The sequence below is a fragment of the Bos mutus genome, chromosome 23, assembly GCF_027580195.1.
Source record: "Bos mutus isolate GX-2022 chromosome 23, NWIPB_WYAK_1.1, whole genome shotgun sequence".
Taxonomy (NCBI): Eukaryota; Metazoa; Chordata; class Mammalia; order Artiodactyla; family Bovidae; genus Bos; species Bos mutus.
The window spans coordinates 37,930,077-37,950,719 of record NC_091639.1 but is presented as its reverse complement, the minus strand read 5'-3'; the positions used below and the strand labels follow the sequence as shown (position 1 = coordinate 37,950,719).

Genomic DNA, 20,643 nt, shown 5'->3' with positions numbered 1-20,643 from the left:
TCGGACACGACTGAGTGACTGAACTGAACTGAACTGAAGGTGACTGCATTTTAAGATTTTAATGGGAGTTAGTTTGTCCTTTGCTTCTTGGTCATTCTTGATTAAACTGGTTTGTTTTTTGCTGAGGCTATTAACCCAGATTAACATTTAAATTTAATATTTTAGAGTTTAATATTTTAATTAGAAGGCTGGAATGGAATGCAGACTTGTGAATTGGTTGGCTATTGCTAATGGCTTTGTAGCTTTTTAAAATTTGATATCTAAGGTTTGTGGTTGGGGTGGGAATGTGAAGCTTTAAAAAACCTAGAGATGTGTTTATGTGAGGAAGCTGTAGCCTGTTGTGGAGATAAACTAGGAGAAGGGATGAAGAAAAGAGGAGAAAGGACCCTGTTTCATTAGAGGAGGCTTTTTATATTATACAATGCCTTGCATGAATCAGACTTTGGAAATATCAGAACTGAATTTTTATTTTCAACATTTCAATTTTGCTTTAATTGGGTACTTGAAACATGAAGCATTTTATGGTGTGAAATACCAAATTAAAGCTCCCAGTGGCAACATGGAGTTGTCATCTGTGATATAGAGTCATATGGGGGGTTGGAGCCTGGGAATGGAAAGTGGAGACTGGAAAAGTCACCCTACAGGCTGGGCCAAGGTTGCTTTGATGATGCATTCTGTAGTGGCAATTTCCATGCCAGAGTTACCCGAAATTGGGTCTCACACCCTAGCTCCAGCATATTTAGGAGGGAGAAGTTTGCCTAGACTTGCCACGCTCCTCATCTTCTGCTGAAATGTGGAGATGACATCTGCCACCCAGTTTATTTTGAGAATTAAATGAGAAAATGAATGTAAGATCTCTGGCGGAGTGTCTTAGTCACAGTAGGCACTTAATTCTTAGTTCCTCTTTCACCTCCAGTTTAAGCCATATCCAGATTTAGTGGTCTCTAACAATCCTATAGAAGCATTATTAGTGGCCAGATAGATTTAATGAATGAGTTAGAACAAATGCAGTTGAATTTCTCACCTCTCCTTATTGATTATGAAAATAGAAATTCATAGCACTTCATCTTTTAGAATTGCTAAACCAGATGATGCTTAGGACTGCCCTTAGAGGCACACACAATAGTTTTTGAAGGGTTTAAAATAACAATTGATAAAATAATTTGAAATGTAATTCAGTGATAGGCTTTCTGCTGAAAAACATTTGGCCACTTACTCATCCAGTTAACATTTATGAAGCACTGTTTTTGTCCCGGGCCTGTGTAATGTGGGAGACTGAAAAGTGAACAGATGATTCTTACACACCATAGTAAGTCTTGTGCTATGGGGAATCACAGGGAATCGTGCCAAGAAACTCTGACAGCGTGTGCCAAATGCTTTAAAAATATGCATCCTCTTTTACCTCGTTGATGTGTTTCTAGCAATATAACCTGAGGAAGTTTGATGAAATCTTGCTTATAATGTGAAAAATTGGTGATTGCAAATGTATAACACTAAAATGACATTACTTTGTCGAAGAAGGTCCGTCTCGTCAAAGCTGTGGTAGTCATAGCTTTTTCCAGTAGTCGTGTATGGATGTGAGAGTTGGACTATAAAGAAAGCTGAGTGCCAAAGAATTGATGCTTTTGAACTGTGGTGTTGGAGAAGACTCTTGAGAGTCCCTTGGACTTCAAGGAGGTCCAACCAGTCTGTCCTAAAGGAAATCAGTCCTGAATATTCATTAGAAGGACTGATGCTGAAGCTGAAACTCCAATACCTTGGCCACCTGATGCGAAGAACTGGCTCATTTGAAAAGACCCTGATGCTGGGAAAGATTGATGCTGGGAAAGATTGAAGGTGGGAGGAGAAGGGGACGACAGAGGATGAGGTGGTTGGATGGCATCACTGACTTGATGGTCATGAGTTTGAGTAAACGCTGGGAGTTGGTGATGGACAGGAAGGCCTTGTGTGCTGCAGTCCATGGGGTCGCAAAGAAGTAGGACATGACTGAGTAACTGAACTGAACAAAAATGAATTGGCTTGGTTTCTATATGATAAATGGGCATTCCTTGTGCCTGTCAGTGATCACAGAGATCTATAAGTGACAAAGGAAAACTAATCAGGGTATATTATGAAGAGGAAAAAGTAGGTAACCAAGGAATGTTTTTTAAAAAATAATTAATTTTTAAAGAAAAAGTTTGGCAAAATCCTTTCCAAATCACTTGTATGTATTCTCTGCCTTGAAAAAGGGCCTCCCTGGTAGCTCAGATGGTAAAGAATCTGCTTGCAATGCAGGAGGCCTGGGTACAATCCCTGAGTCACGGAGGTCCTCTGGAGAAGAGAATGGCAAATCATTCAAAAAGACATAGGTATGATCATAATCTGGAAGCAGGGTGGGAGTTTAAGTGAGCTAATCATCTTGCCAAATCTGTGTAGTTTCATCTAAGAGATAAATTTATATATACACACACACACACATATATACATATATATATATATATATAGGTTTTGAGTAATGACTAGATAAGGTATAGTCCCAGTGAGACGGCCCAGGTGAATGAGCTTGTCAGCAGGAAGGACAATGTGCTTTCTTGGTGCTCCCAGTCTTTTGAGGTGCACTTTGCAGTAAGAAGATTGACCTGTGAGGAAAATCATGGAAAAAAATATGTCTAGTGAGTATGTTTGTAACCAGCCCCAGGGACTTCTTCACTGGTCATTTTGGCTCAGCTGGTAGCATTAGGTTAGTTTTTTTAGCTTGTGGAACCATCCCATTTCTGGATACCTCAGGTTCTAAGAGTACGTTTGTTGAGAAATTATTTTTCCCCTTAGTTGATAATAAGATAAGCTACCAAGATCTTGGCTTCTGTTCCCTTTTCAGCAGCAATCCCTTTAAAGTTCAAAAGTTTTAACTTAGGTTTTCCAAACAAAACAAACCAAACTTAGGTTTTCCAAACAAAACAAACCAAACTTAGGTTTTTATTTTGGAGAAACTTTATTCAAGGCCAAATTTATACATTTGTATATAGGATAAACTCTACCAATTTACAAAAATAGATAATAATTCCTTTCCCCCCCCCCCTCAAAAAGATGGATAAGCTTGGAGAGCTCTAGTTTTCCCATTTATATGAGAACTGTAAACCAACAAGTAACAAGTCTTTTCTGTTTCTGGATCAAATGGAGTGACTATTTCTGACCTCTCTTGCACTGCTTTCCGGAGTAGAGTAACAGGAGGCAGTGTCTGCCTATTTTGTTGTTTACTTTTTACATGGGATATATATCTGCTCCCTCTGTCCTTGGAATAGACTTCTGGAGGTTTTTTTTTTTTTTTTACTTCTGTTTCTAGTCATAAATTGGATGCTGAATGATACAGAAAGAAAGGAACAAGAGGTTAAGAACTATAATGCAAACATCAGGGCTAAAAGGAAGATATAGTTCTTTATTTAAAGACTATCATTTTCTTTTCTTTTTAGACTTTTTTCTTTTTAATGACTATCATTTGTTGAGTGCCCATGTGCAGATCACTCACCTAGAGCCAGACATACTGGAATGTGAAGTCAAGTGGACCATAGGAAGCATCACTATGGACAAAGCTAGCAGAGGTGGTGGAATTCCAGTTGTGCTGTTTCAGATCCTCAAAGATGATGCTGTGAAAGTGCTGCACTCAATATGTCAGCAAATTGGGAAAACTCTGCAGTGGCCACAGGACTGGAAAAGGTCAGTTTTCATTCCAATCCCAAAGAAAGACATTGCCAAAGAATGCTCAAACTACCTCACAATTGCACTCATCTTACACGCTAGCAAAGTAATGCTCAAAATTCTCCAAGCCAGGCTTCAGTAATACGTGAACCGTGAACTTCCAGATGTTTAAGCTGGCTTTAGAAAAGGCAGAGGAACCAGGGATTAAATTGCCAATATCCGCTGGATCATCAAAAAAGCAAGAGAGTTCCAGAAGAACATCTATTTCTGCTTTATTGACTATGCCAAAGCCTTTGACTGTGTGGGTCTTAATAAACTGTGGAAAATTCTGAAAGAGATGGAAATACCAGACCACCTGACCTGCCTCTTGAGAAATCTGTGTGCAGGTCAGGAAGCAGCAGTTAGAACTGGACATGGAACAACAGACTGCTTCCAAATAGGAAAAGGAGTACGTCAAGGCTGTATATTGTCACCCTGCTTATTTAACTTATATGCAGAGTACATCATGAGAAACTCTGGGCTGGAAGAAGCAGAAGCTGGAATCAACATTGCTGGGAGAAATATCAATAACCTTATATATGCAGATGACACTGCCCTTATGGCAGACAGTGAAGAACTAAAGAGCCTCTTGATGAAAGTGAAAGAAGAGAGTGAAAAAGTTGGCTTAAAGCTCAACATTCAGGAAACTAAGATCATGGCATCTCGTCCCATCACTTCATGGCACATATATGGGGATACAGTGGAAATAGTGGCAAACTTTATTTTTTGGGGCTCCAAAATCACTGCAGATGGTGACTGCAGCCATGGAATTAAAAAACACTTACTCCTTGGAAGGAAAGTTATGAGCAACCTAGATAGCATATTCAAAAGCAGAGACAGTACTTTGCTGACAAAGGTCCATTTTGTCAAGCTATGGTTTTTCCAGTGGTCATGTATGGATGTGAGAGTTGGACTATGAAGAAAGCTGAGCACCAAAGAATTTGTGCTTTTGAACTGTGGTGTTGAGAAGACTCTTGAGAGTCCCTTGGACTGCAAGGATATCCAACCAGTCCATCCTAAAGGAGATCATTCCTGAATATTCATTGGAAGGACTGATGCTAAAGCTGAAACTCCAATACTTTGGCCATCTGATGCACAGAGCTGACTCATTTGAAAAGATCATGATGCTGGGAAAGATTGAAGGCAGGAGGAGAAGGGGACAACAGAGGATGAGATGGTTGGCTGGCATCACTGACTCGATAGACATTAGTTTGGGTAAACTCCAGGAGTTGGTGATGGACACGGAGGCCTGGCATGCTGCAGTCCATGGGGTTGCAAAGAGTCGGACACGACTGAGCCACTGAACTGAACTGAACATGTGCGGATAGCTTATGTACATTATCTTGTTTAATCCACACTATCCTGAGAGGTAGAATAACTCATTCCCTTTGTTTTACAGACAAGACCCCCAAAGAATAAACAGTTTGCTTTTAGTCATATGCAAAGTCCGAATTTGATTCCAGATCTGACTTTAAAGCTTTTGTATCATATAGGCTGCTAACTTTTGCCTGGGAGTTAGAAAACTCTTATAATTAACTGAATTTCATCTGGTGAGTTGCATTAACTTTCTTGGCTCTTACTTTCTTTATCTGTAAAGTTAGAGGATCGGGCTGGATCTTTAAAGTTAATTCTGATTGTAAAATTCTGTTATTTCTGATTTCTTTATTGAATTGAAATGGAGAGTGTATAAAGCTTCTACTAGTCCTCTTGTTTGCAGCCAATTTGGTTTGTGAAGAATACTGTTAGCCCTGTGATTTTTTTCACACCATCGTCCTGTGGTGGTACATAAAAGACACCAGTGAGAAGATGGGGTAAAAGAAGGTACAGCTGCAGATTCTGTCAGAATCTGTCAGCTGCAGATTCACAAAAGAAAACTTATTTAAAGAGGAGCACCTCGACATCAAGAAACGGTAAACACGGGCTGGAGATTGTGTAGGTGGGACCTGGTAATTGTCTTCGGACACCAATGTGATTTAACCTCAAAGAGTTATCGTGCCTCAGTGAGTGATTCTATGTGTGTCTGTCTTGAGGCGTTGGGGATTCTGTTAAAAGGTACAATGATGACTCAATTTCAGTTCTTCTAGGGTCTTATTTCCAATTAAGTGCTAAAGAAGTGGCTATAGGAGGGACACAGTGATTATTGACATAGAGCTAATGAGATGACATGATATAAAAAAAGCATTATCTGCAATATTTTTATTCCACTTATGTAGTACCCTTTTCTCTAAAAGTGCTGTACAACTAACATTGGGATAATAAGCCATTTTAAAATGTCAAAACACTGAAAAGTAAGAAAGTGGCTAGGAGAAATAAATACACAGAAATAGTAGAGGCTTTAAATCACTGATGGGCACAGCAGATTAGTGATTCTTTGGCTAAATCCATTGCATTCACCTTTGGTCCTATAAATGGGTGGGGGTTTGACATGGAGGTCTTTTCATCCTGTGGTTAAGACTGAAGACCATGAATTTTCATGTCAGATAAACCTATGTTTAAATCCTGATTCTACTGCTTACTAGCTATTGGAACAAATTAACCTAAAATTTCCAAACCTCAGTTTGTTCATCAACGAAGTGGTGGTAATGTATACCTCCCTTGGTAGGGTTGTTTGGAGGATTAAAGTAAATGAGTTAAATAGATAAAACATTTAGTTCAGTGCCTGGTACATGGTAAACGCAACATAAATGCTAGCAGTTCTTATGCTCAGAATATGTCAGGATAGTGACTGATGAGATTATTGAGCGTAACAACAGCTTCTTTGGTTCAAAAGATAAGGTGATGTGGAGTGTACAGGGTCTTGTGTTCCTTCTCTGAATTGATACAGAAAAGTATTATCTGTAGACCGTCTGAGCCACCAGGGAAGCCCCCTTCATAGTCCAGCATAAGATTTTTTAATAACGAAGCATACAGAGACTAAACATAATACTTTAAGCAGTCACATACATACCACTGGCTTTAAGATATAAAAAAAATTACAGATAGAATTGAAGACCCTTGTTCAGTTCAGATCTAAGCTTTCAGATGCCCTGTAAAGACTTCAGTGACAACAGAAAATTAGAAAAGCTTTGGGAAAACACAGTGCAAGTTTCAGTCCCTGAGTTGGGAGGATCCCCTGGAGGTGGAAATGGCAACCCACTCCAGTATTCCTGTCTGGAGACTTCCATAGACAGAGCAGCCTGGTAGGTTGCAGTCTGTGGAGCCACAGAGTTGGACTCAACTGAGCATTCAGTTCAGTCGCTTAGCTGTGTCCAACTCTTTGCGACTGTATGGACTGCAGCATGCCAGGTCTCCCTGTTCATCACCACTCCTGGAGTTTATTGGAATTCATGTGCATTGAGTCGGTGACGCCATCCAACCATTTCATCCTCTGTTGTCCGTCCCCTTCTCCTCCTGCCCTCAATCTTTCCCAGCATCAAGGTCTTTTCCAGTGAGTCAGTTCTTCACATTAGGTGGCCAAAGTATTAGAGTTTCAGCTTTAGCATCAGCCCTTCCAAAGAACACCCAGGGCTGATCTCCTTTAGAATGGACTGCTGGATCTCCCTACAGTCCAAGGGACTCTCAAGAGTCTCTCCAACATCACAGTTCAAAAGCATCAATTCTTCGGCACTCAGCTTTCCTTATAGTTCAACTCTCACATCCATACATGAGTACTGGAAAAACCATAGCCTTGACGAGATGGACCTTTGTTGGCAAAGTAATGTCTGTACTTTTTAATGTACTGTCTAGGTTGGTCATAAGTTTCCTTCCACGGAGTAAATGACTAAGCAAAACACACATAGCACGTTAGACATATATATCTTTCTGTAGTTTGCTTTTCTCTCTCAACATTGTTTTGAGATTTTCTGTTGTACTTACAGCTCTGTTCATTTATAAATATTTTAACTACCATACATTATTTCATCAAATGAATGAATATGCCATTTTAATCTATTCTCTGCCAGTGGACATTACCTATAATTTTGAATATTTCTGCATAGCTCTCACTTCACATCCCACTGCTCACTGCCAATCTCAGAGGTAACCGCTGTCCTGAACTGTGTTAATTTTTTAGTGACTTAGAGATACATATTCTGAAAGAATATATGATTTGTTTTGCATGTTTTTAATGTTTATGTGGTACAATCTTACTGTATTATTTTAGTGACTTTCTTTTGTTCAACATAATTTTGAGGTTTATTTATGTTAATGTGTTGTGGCAATAGTCATTGATTTTCACTGTGTACATTATTCCACTATTTAAATATATTACGATTTATGGACATTTAGGTTGCTTCTGACTTGTTAGTATTACAAACAGTATATAATCAGCATCCTTGTGCTTCTGTGCTGATTTTCTCTGAGGTATATACCTACTAATAGAATGACAGGGTATAGATAATGTATGTGCATCTTTGTCTTCACTGGATATTGCTAAGGAGTAATTATATTATCATTTAATTATACATATTTTCTAATTTCTCATTTGACCCTTGAGTTTAAAATGCATTTTAAAAACTTGCAGATATATAAGATTTTTATTACCAGTTTTTAACTTAATTGCTCTCTGGTCAATTAATAATGCTTATTTCTTACTAATTCTTTGTTATCTCTTGAGATATTTGCTTTATAACATAATGTGTGGTCAGAATTTATCCAGGTTTTAGGCAGTTTTTATAAATATTCCACATGTGTTTGAAAATAATTCATCATCTAATTGTTGGTTTCCCATAAATTCTAATCATCAAATCCCATAGATTCCAATGATTTCCAATTATTTTTGCTTTACATATTTTGAGGCCTTGTTTTTAGGTGCATATAGATTAAATAAGAGTTGTTTTATATTTCTGGTAATTTTGTTTTTTGCTGTTGCATAATGATCTTCTTTACCTCTCATAACGCTTTTGCTTCAAAGTTTACATTTCCATACAGTGCTTATAGCTATGATTAGCTTTTTAATCAGTTGTATTTACTGGTGTTTTGTTTCTATACTTTAAAATTTTTCTCTCGTTAATATTTTCAGTATGTCTCTTGGAAACACCATAATTTTCCAAACAGGATTTTGTTTATTTAGTTTTAATTTTCTGTATTTTAACTACTAAGTTTAGCCTGTTTACATTTATTACCACTAGTGGTATATCTGAACTTACTCCTACCACGTTATTATTTGTTTTTTGTTTACCCTGCTTTTTTCCTTGGCTGTTTTTCACCTTCTAATCTGTCCAGTATTGGTTTGAACAGTTTTTGTTTATTCCTTTTATCCTTGTTTACCCCTAAAATTTTAACATGCATTTGGCTTTTCTGAGTCTTACATTAAAATCAGTATGTCCACCACTTACCTGAATAATACAAGGACCATGGGAATCTTTAACTCATTGACTCTCCACCAATTTTCTAAGGTTTTGACCAGTATGTTAGTTACATTTTTTAATCACTCAAATTAGTTTTAATTTTTACACTTTCATTATTTTCTAATATCCAGGGTAATTGTGAACTTCTTATTTAAACTTGTTCTTTTCACTCTTTCTCTTCAGATTTTCAAAAGAAACAACCAGACGATGATTCCACTCCAAGTACAAGTAACAGCCAATCAGATCTGTTTTCCGAAGAGACCACCAGTGACAACAAGAATACCTCGCTAACCACGCCAACTCTTAGTCCTAGCCAGCAGCCGCTTCCGACAGAGCTGAATGTAACTGCACCAAGTAAAGAGGAGTGTAAGTGCCCAGATCCTGTGAAGTGGTAGAGAAGGCTGCCTAAGAATCATATCATGAGTTTCTTTGTAATGCCTCTCCCAGGAAAAGACTAGCAGCTCTTTTAATTCAAGATTAAGTGTTAACGTACAGGCCCAAGTCAGCAAGGTAGAGAATAAGTTTCAGCCTTCCATTGAGCTTAAACTTTTCTAAAAAGAGTGCCTTTTATGTTAACTGTCAGGGTACATGAGATTTTGAACCAGTCTAGGGCAGTTCTCAGCCTTGGTTGTAAATTAGAATGCACTGGGGATTTTTAGAACAATTTTAATCTTCAGTACCATTCCCTGAATCTAATTTAATTGGTTTTGAGGGAGGCTCAGTGATATGTTCTTTTTAATTCTTCAGAGACTTCTTAATATGCAGCAAGAATTGAGGAACCACTGGTCTAGGGAACTACCCTGATTTAGCAACCTTCCATTGAAGCCTTGCCTTTCTCACTAAATAGGCTTTGAATGTTTCTAGGCAGTTAACTGAGATAACACTATATCCTGTATACATAGGATATTTGAAGGGAGGAGGAAGTAATTTCCGTTACTCTTCTATAAGTCCTTAGTGATAGAATACTATTATCACATATATGATGTGGAAGTCCATTGTCCACTTAAGCTTTATAGTGCTATAGCCATTTCCTTTAGAGCACAACTGTAATTGACAGAGTTTGTTGAAAATTATAGTGATGTTAATGACAGCCATTTTTACCTTTTAAAAGCTTTAAATAACAGGTTGAAATTTGGTGTTTCAAATTTTCAGAATATCTAGAAATCCTTGGAATATGGTAGGTTAGAATATTCTGTCTTCTAACTTCAGCAGAGAACAAACATTTATCTAAACCTATCATAAACTGTCATACTAGGTAAAATTGAGAATATAAAAGTTAAAAAAGGCCATAGTCCCTGTCCTCAAAGAACTTATTGTTTATCAGAGGAAATTAAATATATTTCTTATAATAAATTAGCAGTTCTCAGCTAGGAGTGATTTTGCTCCTCCCCCTCCCCCCAGTGCTGTAAACCTCTGACACTGTGCCCTCCACAGCAAGGAATTATCCAACCTGACATGTTAGTAATGCCAAAGTTGAGAAACCCCGGTACACAGTTGTGTGCACCCATTTTAATGGTCCTTTTCCATGTGTTAAAGACATGGACTGTTGAAGGAGGGTGTTGATTTACTGGTTTACTTGTTTGAAGACAGACACACGGAGGAAAGTTGCATGGAGTGTGCAGTGTCAAGTGGCTCACTCCTTTAGGGCCATTTATGGAGGACAAGGCTGGACAGAGTATAGCTGTGCCGTAGCAGCTTGAGTGCTCAGTGAAGATGCTTGGGTGTTGAGACAGTAGTCATGTTTTTGAGCAAAGGAAGGAATATTGCCATAGTTATTCTGAGAAGTAACCTGGCAGTATTGGAAAAGGGAAGGATTATACTAGATAATATTGCATAGAGAGAATTTTTAAATTGTTGTAAACTGTTGAAAGAGGCCTAGGAGAAGGTGTAGAAATTATATAAGAAGAGAAGAATAGATGAAAGTGGTAGTGATGATATTAAGACAGTAGGCTTTGTTTTATATTTAAAAATCTGTTTGGGGTTATTGAGAAGCTGTGACCCCTTGTCTCAGAAAAATACACACCATCCATTTATACTCAGTTTTGAATAAAACTTTTTCTAAAGCTCACTCTGACCTTTAGGTTAAGGACTCCTTGTCTAAGGCAAGGTTGGAGCTGATCAGGATCTCATTTTATGGAACAGCATTTGATTGGATCCACACATCAGGATCAGGCCAGGATCAAAACAACTTGAGCAGCCCGAGTGCTCTGAGATAACAACAGCTTTTTTTAATTGAGCACTTTTTATGTGCAAGACTTTGTTCTATATGTTTCGTGTATTTTCTCTTTTATTCCTCCTGACAGCTCATTGAGGTGTGAATACTCATTATCCCCATTCTATAGATAAGGAAACAAGCACAAAATTATCAAGTAATTTGCTCATGGGTCCCAGTGTCTCAGCAGGTAAAGAATCTGCCTGGAGTGCAGGAGACACAGGAGACATGGGTTTGATCCTTGAGTTGGGAAGACCTCTGGAGGAGGAAATGGCGACCCACTCCAGTACTCTTGTCTGAAAAGTTCTATGTACGGAGGAGCCTGAAGGGCGACAGTCCAGAGGGTCCCAAAGAGTTGGGCATGATTGAGTGACTAAGCACACACACAAAACAAACTAGTAGAAACCAGAACAGGATCCAAAGTTAGGCATTTGTCTTCAGAACTCATGCTTTTAATTAGTTTATTCATAATATGAAATGTAACTGCCATAGAGAATAGAAATATTCATGTTGGCAAGCCTGGCGTGCTGCAGTTCATGAAGTCGCAAAGAGTCAGACATGACTTAGTGATCAAACAACAACATGTTGGTAAGATCAGCTCTTTTCTCTGTAATTAAGGTTATGTGGAAACTTAATGGGGTAACCAAAAGTTACTTGATTAATTCACCATGAAAAATCCTTGTAACAGGGATTGGAAATAAAAATACTATATCCATGTGACTATATGACTAAAACATTTTCTCTGGAGTCAGATCTGTTTGGGAAGCAGATCCATAAAAAGGATTTACATAACAAATAGCAAAGTATGGACTCAGAGCAAGTGGGGTTAAATGAAGTGAAATTTTAATTGAGTGAGCCTAATTGTCAGGGGACTCTAAGGACGTACAGGGAAGGTCTTGTGTTCAGCACAAGATTCCATCTTCATACCCTTTTCCCCCTCCTGTCCCTGGGCTTGGACCTGCCCTGAGCTTGTGAGCCCCTGGGACATAGCACTTGCTGTGTTTCTATAACTTGCCATTCTAGGTTTCTGTAGACTGCCATGTTTTTTTCTTTTGATATACATAAATACTTTAAGTCTGATTAAGGATGTGTGGCTCTGTCAGGTTGGCCAAAAAGTTCGTTTAGTTTTTTTTGTCAGATATTATGCAAAAACATGAATGAACCTTTTGGCCAACCCAAAACGAGTTTCAGATCCATTCTCTTTCTGGAGACATCACTGCTTTAACTGTTTAAGTGAAACTCTCAGAAGCTAATCTCATTTCCCAGTTCTTGTTGGGCTCATTATTATAAATCTTGGCCTTTCAAAGACCTAGAGAAAGGAGATTTGCTAATCTGAGATACAGTGATGACTTAAGTGTTCAACTAGGCAGTCTGAATTAGAGCTCAGGAGAGAGAAATCAAGGTTGGCTTCATCCCCACGCAGATGACAGGTGAAGCCTTAGGAGTTCAGTGAGATAGCCGAGAGTGAGAAGAAAGAAAAGCAGTGATGCTAGAACTTTGACAGAAACCAGAACAGAGTAAGCAACTGAAGAAGTCAGAGAGGGGGTGAATAATAGTGGGCAAGCTACCAACTCCAGTATTCTGTCCTAGAGAATTCCATGGACTGTATAGTCCATGGGGTCGCAAAGAGTCGGACACGACTAACTTTCACTTTCAAGGTCATAAAAGCCAAGGAACAAATTTCATTGTATGGTATGGGCTTTGTTAATAATAATGAAAATGTTCACTCGTATTTATGAAGTGTTTGACTATCTTCTGAGCTCTTTACATACAATTCTCACAATACCCTATAAGGTAGGTGCTTTTATTAATTAATCCTGTTTTTAAAGATGAGGCAGTTGCATAGAATGGTTCAGTAACTTCTATCTGAAGTTTAGAGCTCTTGCTTCCCGGTGTAGCTCATGCTCCAACCCACTGATTTGGCTCCAGAGCCTGTGAAACTTTCAAGGCCTCTGCCTTTGAAACCGTGCACCTCAGACTGGGACTTGAACACATGTGCTGGGACTTGAACCCAGCCAAAACCCTGATTGGGATTTGAACCCATGGTCTTTTAATTAGAATCACTCACTTGGCGTCTGGACTTCACTGAGGCTCAGGTTCTTTGTGTCTCAGTGCAGAAGGAATTCAGCAAGAGGCAAAGTGATACGTAAGAAGTAGATTTATTAATATAGGATGCTCGTGAGAGAGATGCAGGCAGACAGGTGAGGGAGCTCTGCCTCGAAGGTTAAGTGGGCTACAGTAATATAGTCAAGGGAAAGTGAGGGAGGGGGAAAAGACTGCCTTCTTTGAGTAGAGTCAGTCTTATATTGCTTGCCCCTCCATCATATTGGGCAGGAGAATGTCTGACCCTGTGAGGTCAAACTAGGATTATCATGATGCTTACTCAGATCAATAGGAGTTGTAACATTTTTCTTCTACCTCGTGACCTGGTGCATATCTCGTGCTTTTATGTTTAGCGTTATAGTTAAGCAAGCCTGCTTTGTTCCATGACGTTCTTTCTGGTAACTTTCTTGAGTGATCATTAACTCACAGTGGTCTCCCTAGGTTTCCCTCTCTAGCTGTAGTCCCCTACTGGGACCCCTACAGCTACCTGTGTAACTATCCTATTCTGTCCCTCTCACTTTCAACAATCATAGCATATTGCCTCAACATTGTGAAAATGCTGCTGCTGCTAAGTTGCTTCAGTCGTGTCTGACTCTGTGCGACCCCATGGACTTCAGCCCACCAGGCTTCTCTGTCCATGGGATTCTCCAGGCAAGAACACTGGAGTGGGTTGCCCTTTCCCTCTCCAATGCATGAAAGTGGAAAGTGAAAGTGAAGTCACTCAGTCATGTCCCAGTCTTAGCAACCCCATGGACTGCAGCCTACCAGGCTCCTCCATCCATGGGACTCTCCGGGCAACAGTACTGGAGTGGGGTGCCATTGCCTTCTCCTGAAAATGCTGCAGGAAGCTGTAAATTGACAAGAAATACTCAGTTTGGTGATGGTATGATTGGTTATCTAATAAACTCTTTAATAAACTATTTTCAGTGGTTTCATTTAACAGTCTTTGCTAAATGACACTTGGTTAAGTGCTGGGTACTGAAATGAGTAAGATTAACGTCTCTGTCCACCAGGAGGTCACTGTTTCAAATATGTACGCCTCTTCTTGAGATTCTGACTTGTTCTCCTAGACAGGTGCATAAGAATTTTAGAGTAAAAGGGAGGCAGTAGCAGAAATAGTGGTTAAGAAGCATGTCATTTGCAAAAGCTTTCACACGTGGGTCTTGCCATCTCACCTAGGTTGAAAACTATGCTAGAGTGAGGAGATGTGTTCCTGGTTTGTGGATGGGGGTTATGGGGATAAGAAAAGAAAGCTCTCAGGGCAGATGCATTTTAAGTCAACAGGAGATAATTAAAATGATTGTCAAGTACAGTGAGGACTCAGGTGAGAGGAGATAGCCTGATCCATTGACATTTTGCATAGTTCTTCAACTGTGATGTACCTAGGTGGAAGAAGAGGCATCAGGGGATTACGTATATTAATCTTTAAGTATTCTTAAGAGATCAGAATTCCATCTGTTGACCCTTAGCTTCCCCACAGAGTTATGGAGAAGTAAGGTGTGGGAGTTGTTGGAAAATGGGTTTGGAATTCCAAATCCAAGTACAGCCTAATTTGTAAGCTGTACAGTAGTTATGGATCTGTTGTTACTGTGTAGGACCAGAAGTGCCGTGTCTTCTTTCCTGATAATCAAGAGCATGAGTATTGCTTACATCTACTTTCTGCTTCTCACTGTTAAATGAACATAACACGTGGCAAGAGTCTGGGTGCGTTAATACGGTTTTAAAAAGACTGCAGATAAGATAAGAACTCTTGGTTAAGAGTGTATAAAGCAGAGAACAGGGCAGATTTTTGAATTTGTTAAAAGAATTTGTTAAAACTCCTTGACTGAAGGTCAAACAAAACAGGTGTCCAACACCTCCAAGTGATATTTTTGTCTGAGCACACGCGTCTCTTCCTCTCCCATCTTATGGTGTCTGCAGAAGATTCCACGGACCTTTAGGCACTAGGAACATTTTCAAAACACAGTGTAAACAAAATGCTAACAGTGACCAAAAGGACTTGTCATAATATTTAAACGCTATAAAAATGGTAATAGGAATCACCAGAGCACTTACAAGTATTAGGCACTGTTCCAGATACTTGTTTGTATTAACCTGCCTCCTGATCATAATACCCTGTAAGATGGGTACTGTGACCGTACCTATTTTGCAAATGTGGAAATGGAGGCCCTGGATGATTCTGTATCTCTCGCCCAAGATCCCAGAGCAGCCTGGCTTGCCAGCTGCCACCGAGTAGCTGCCTGTCTGTGTGATGATTTGTAGTAGAAAGGACTGCAGAGGACAGTGTTGCACACTTGAATAAAATCACATATATTTCTTAATGCTTTTGCTACTACCTTAGTATTTTTCTGCCAATTTCCAGGTTTTCCATTGAGGTGCTGAATTGTGGTTTGTACTTTGTTTCTTGAGCCAACTTTTGAAGAAAGAGAAGATGATGTCAGGTTGTGGGGTTGAACATTGGAGCTAGTTGTTAAAGCCATCAGGGTGGTTGCATGGTAGGGAGTTCTGCTCTCTGTTAATGTCTGCAAGCCCCTGCTGCCTTTTCCTCCACTGTTCTTCTCCTAGGTGGGTCACAGTTGAAGGTGTTAATGGATCAGGCTGTCTACTCTCACCTGGGTCTTCACTGTACTTGACAATCACTTTCACTATCTTATCTTGAGTTGCAGTGCATCTGCCCTGACAGCCTTAACAAGATGGGCAGCTGACTGGTCACCTCAAGTGAGAGTCTCACAGATTGGACTTAAAAGATTTTTTAGAAGACATTTTTCTCTATTTCTCCTATAAATTAGGTTTTCTGTTGTTATTCTCTTAAATGGCCTGGACATCCCTACTCGTGACCTGTTGGGGGGCCTTACGATGTACATACCTATTTAGCTAGGGTTTGTGGGGGTTTTTGTTTGGGGGAAGGGGAGGTTGGCCAGTCCCACTGCATAGTGGATGGAAGTTCAGGTGTTGGTAGAGAGCTGGCTTGTCTGTTTCTTTCTAGGCAGGAGAGGAGGGGAACTGACCTCTGCTGCTAGGGAAGGGCAATGGCAAGAAATGGACTTGTTCTTAAATATTCTGACGTTCTAATCTAACAGAGAGGGCCCTCCTCATACAGAACACTTTCTGAACTCTGTAGAGGCTCATACTAAGAAATAAACAGCAACCCATACATGCAAAAAGTGATAGTTTATAAGAGAAGTTGGCAAACTATAACCCACAGGCCAAATTGGCCCATCCCCTGTTTTTGTATGTTCCATGAGCTACGAGTGATTTTAAATGAAAAAGATCAAGAGAACAGTAATTTTACAACGTGTGAAAATTATATGAAATTCAAATTCCGATGTTCTTAAATACATTTTTAATGGAACACAGCCATGCTCATTCATTTATGTATTGCCTGTTGCTGCTTCTGCGTTTTAACAGCAGAATTGGGTAGTTACTACAGAGACCCAGTGGTCCCTTGCAGAGAAAGTCCGTCAACCCCTGTTTCACAGAGCCCTTTGACACACATTTTTCTGGGACTGTCCTGACAGTGCAACATAGGCAGGGCACATCGTCTCTTCCTTATTCTCCAGACGAGGAAAAGGTTTGAATGGTGACCTGCCTTGAGTCACATGACAGGGCTGAAGTCAGCGCTGGGCCTTTTTAAATTATCCATAGTGCTGAAATATTTTTTCCCTGTTTTTCTCTACTACATATTAATAAACACAAGAGATGATTTTGTTGTAACCAAAAGAAAGTATACAGAAAAAGTGAGAACTGTACTAACCGGAATGTTAGTGAAGACTTCTAATGAATAAAGCCTCATTTCCGAGTGCTGGCTAGATTTTCCTTTAATGTAACAGTGATTCCCAAAATAGAAATTTGAGAGCATTCTTTATCTGTGGTTAAATTAATTTTGTTAAACAAAGAGAGTTCTGTTGTTTCCTTGGAAACTGGTTCCTGGTCATAGCCTAGCTTCCCCAGGCATTTAAAAAATGAAATGGTGGTGCGTTTTAACAGATTTCCTTGCTAAACTGCCTTTGGGTCTTTGAACGTGCATAGGGCTTCATTGGCTGCTAGTCTTGATTCCTGTCTGACAAAGCAGTCCCTTGGAAAATTAATATCACTGCCACTGAGTGGCTGAACTTTTGTCTGTTTTTACCAATTAAATTTCTAATTATTGCTAAGTAAAGCTAGTTTTCTCTTTTCAGACTATGCCTACTTGAAGACCGGATAGTGTGCAAAACCAGCTGACTTATTCTAGTAGAACATTTAGAAAATATTACCTATTAAAAAATATTTTATGACTTCCTGCTGGGCTGGTTTTAAGTGAAATATGGTGAGGAGATTTATTTACAGTTCTCTCTGTATGTGTCTTTCCCTTCCCTTTTCTCTAATGAAGCTTGGAGCATCAGGCCATTTATCAGAGATAATTATACAACAGATGGAGCTTTTCTGATATATAATAGTCTCAAAGTGGGAAATTCTTTCCCATAATGAAGAATGCCGAAAATTTAAATGTCTCTTTTGATTTTAATTTAAAGGTATTTTTTTCCAGTGCATTTATTTATCTTGAAGCTGATTCTATAAAACATGCTGTTTTTATTAGGGCTGTGTTCTAAAAAGATTGATACTTTGCAGTACAGTCTGATAATGTACAGTTATATGCTGTATTGAATTGAACGGTTGTAATTCACTAGGAATCAATGTATGGGGTCATTAAGTGAATCCTGGTCAAAATGCAGAAAGACTTGAGCAGTTTAGCAGTGTTTTCTTAATGGAAATTATTTCTATCCCACAATGTTAATTGGATCAGAACTTGTTCAGGCACTTTAGTGTCATCTGGCTGTTTTTGTAGTCTAAAAATAGAGTCAGAATTAAAGCAAAACCAGAACTTTTAAATTGCTTATTTGCCGGCCACTTTGTTGTCTTCTTAAGTTTTAATTTCATTTTTTTAATATACAAGTAAAGCAAAGACAGGTTTATGTAGAATAGAAGGTAAAAATACTCATTTAATACCTTCACCCCTTCTCCCCGCCTCAAATTCCCACTCTTTGAAGAGTATATTTATTTACACTGTGTATTTATTTTGGATTATATATTATTTTTATATGCAGTTGTATACATGTGTACATAAATACAAGGTTTTCTTTATACAAATGAGAACATACTATACATATTGTTTTGTAACTTGCTTTCTTACTTAACAATATAATAAGAAATCTTTCCAGGTCAGCCCAATTCTTTTCAAACTGCTATGTAGTATTCTCTATTATTATTATTATTATTTCCTCTTTTTTTTAAGACTATTTCTGATATTTTACTCTTATAAACCAGGTGGTGCAAGGTTTCTTGTAGATATTATTTATCAGGTTAAGAAACTTATTTGTAGTGTGCTAAGTTTTTTAACTCAGAAATATTGAATTTTATAAAATGCTTTTTCCAAATCTATTAAGATGATCATATAGATTTCTCCTTTAATATGTAATCCCTCAGTTTAATAAACTTCCAGTGTTAAACCACCTTTGCATTCCTTGGATAAGCTCTCTCAGATCTTTCAGTACTGATGAATTCAAAATGCTAATTTTATTTTAGATTTTGTACCTTTTTAATAAGTGAGTTAATTTTGTGTATGCGTGTGCTTATATATGGTGGGCATGCTATTCTTATCTAGGTATTAGTTGCATTAATCTCACAGAAAGTTTTTCATCTTTTCCTGTGCCCTAACACAAGCTTTTTGTCTTATGTTCTGGCATTATGTGTCTATTCTTTTTTTTTTTTTTTTTTTCTGAGTCCCTTCACTATCCACCTGAAACTATCACAATATCGTTAATCGGCTATATGCCAATACAAAGTAAAAAGTTGAAAAGAAAAAAATTGAGCAGCTTGAGCTCGGCCAAAATCTCTTATTTACTCATCTTCAGTCTCCCCACAATACACAAAGTAGCTTGAAAGAGTAGATTTCAGTTAGCAAACCTAAGTTAATAAATAAGCCTACATAAAAACTCAGATTTGAGAACATATTTTATCTTACTTGCAGAGTATGCAGACAGATCTCCAAAACTGACAAAACTGAAATTACTTTCTTACCAAAAGGTTACTATTTGCATTTTATTTATTATTTTTTTTTTATTATGATCCTCATGAGAGGGTCATCTCATCTGCTGACCCTCTACTCCTCAGCATGCATATTCACCCCAAATTTCCCCGGGATAAGGCCATACCCAGTCCCAGGAGAAGCAGCAGAAAAGTCAACATCTTTAGGTGACAGCCTTGCCTCTCCCAGAGAGAAAAGGCACTAACACATCAAATTCAAGTTCTTCCTTCACCACCGTATTTTTTTTTTTTTTTTTTTTTTTTTTATATAATTCTATTTTAATACTTTGACTTTTGATTTTTTCAAGTTTTCTTCTAGACATGGGTATATAAATCACAGTGGAGATATAAGACCTGGCATTGTTTTTCATGGATATTGCAAACAACTTTCTATACCAACAGAATAATTACAACTATCATTTTATTTATTTTTTTTTTAATTTTTCAGCACTTTATTTATTTTTTTTATTTGATAAATTTAATGCCTTTTATTGCCATACCTCATTTTACTGTGCTTTGCTTTAGTGAGCTTTATAGATACATGTTTTTTTTTTTTTTTCCTTGTTAATTTTCTGTTTAGTTGATCTATCCATAAGTGTGAGTGGGGTATTAAAGTCTCCCACTATTATTGTGTTATTGTTAATTTCTCCTTTCATACTTGTTAGATTTGTCTTACATACTGTGGTGCTCCCATGTTGGGTGGATATATATTTATAATTATTATATCTTCTTCTTGGATTGATCCTTTGATCATTATGTAGTGACCTTCTTTGTCTCTTTTCACAGCCTTTGTTTTAAAGTCTAATTTATCTGATACGAGTATTGTGACTCCTGCTTTCTTTTGGTCCCAATTTGCATGGAAAATCTTTTTCCAGCCCTTCACTTTCAGTCTGTATGTGTCCCCTGTTTTGAGGTGGGTCTCTTGTAGACAACATATGTAGGGGTCTTGTTTTTGTATCCATTCAGCCAGTCTTTGTCTTTTGGTTGGGGCATTCAACCCATTTACGTTTAAGGTAATTACTAATAAGTATGATCCCGTTGCCATTTACTTTATTGTTTTAGGTTGAGTTTATACACCATTTTTGTGTTTCCTGTCTAGAGAATATCCTTTAGTATTTGTTGGAGAGCTGGTTTGGTGGTGCAGAATTCTCTCAGCTTTTGCTTGTCTGAAAAGCTTTTGATTTCTCCTTCATACTTGAATGAGATCCTTGCTGGGTACAATAA

General features: G+C 38.3%; 1 protein-coding gene across 2 annotated transcripts in view; it reads left to right on the top strand.

Moving 5' to 3' along the window:
• The window catches only part of ZFAND3 (zinc finger AN1-type containing 3), a 328,146-nt gene that overhangs the window by 235,805 nt on the left and 71,698 nt on the right, over nt 1–20,643 (top strand). For both annotated transcript variants that reach the window (XM_070361351.1, XM_070361350.1), the window contains exon 3: nt 9,225–9,407. In XM_070361351.1, coding sequence (XP_070217452.1) covers nt 9,225–9,407 — 183 coding nt within the window. The remainder of the gene's footprint in view (nt 1–9,224; nt 9,408–20,643) is intronic.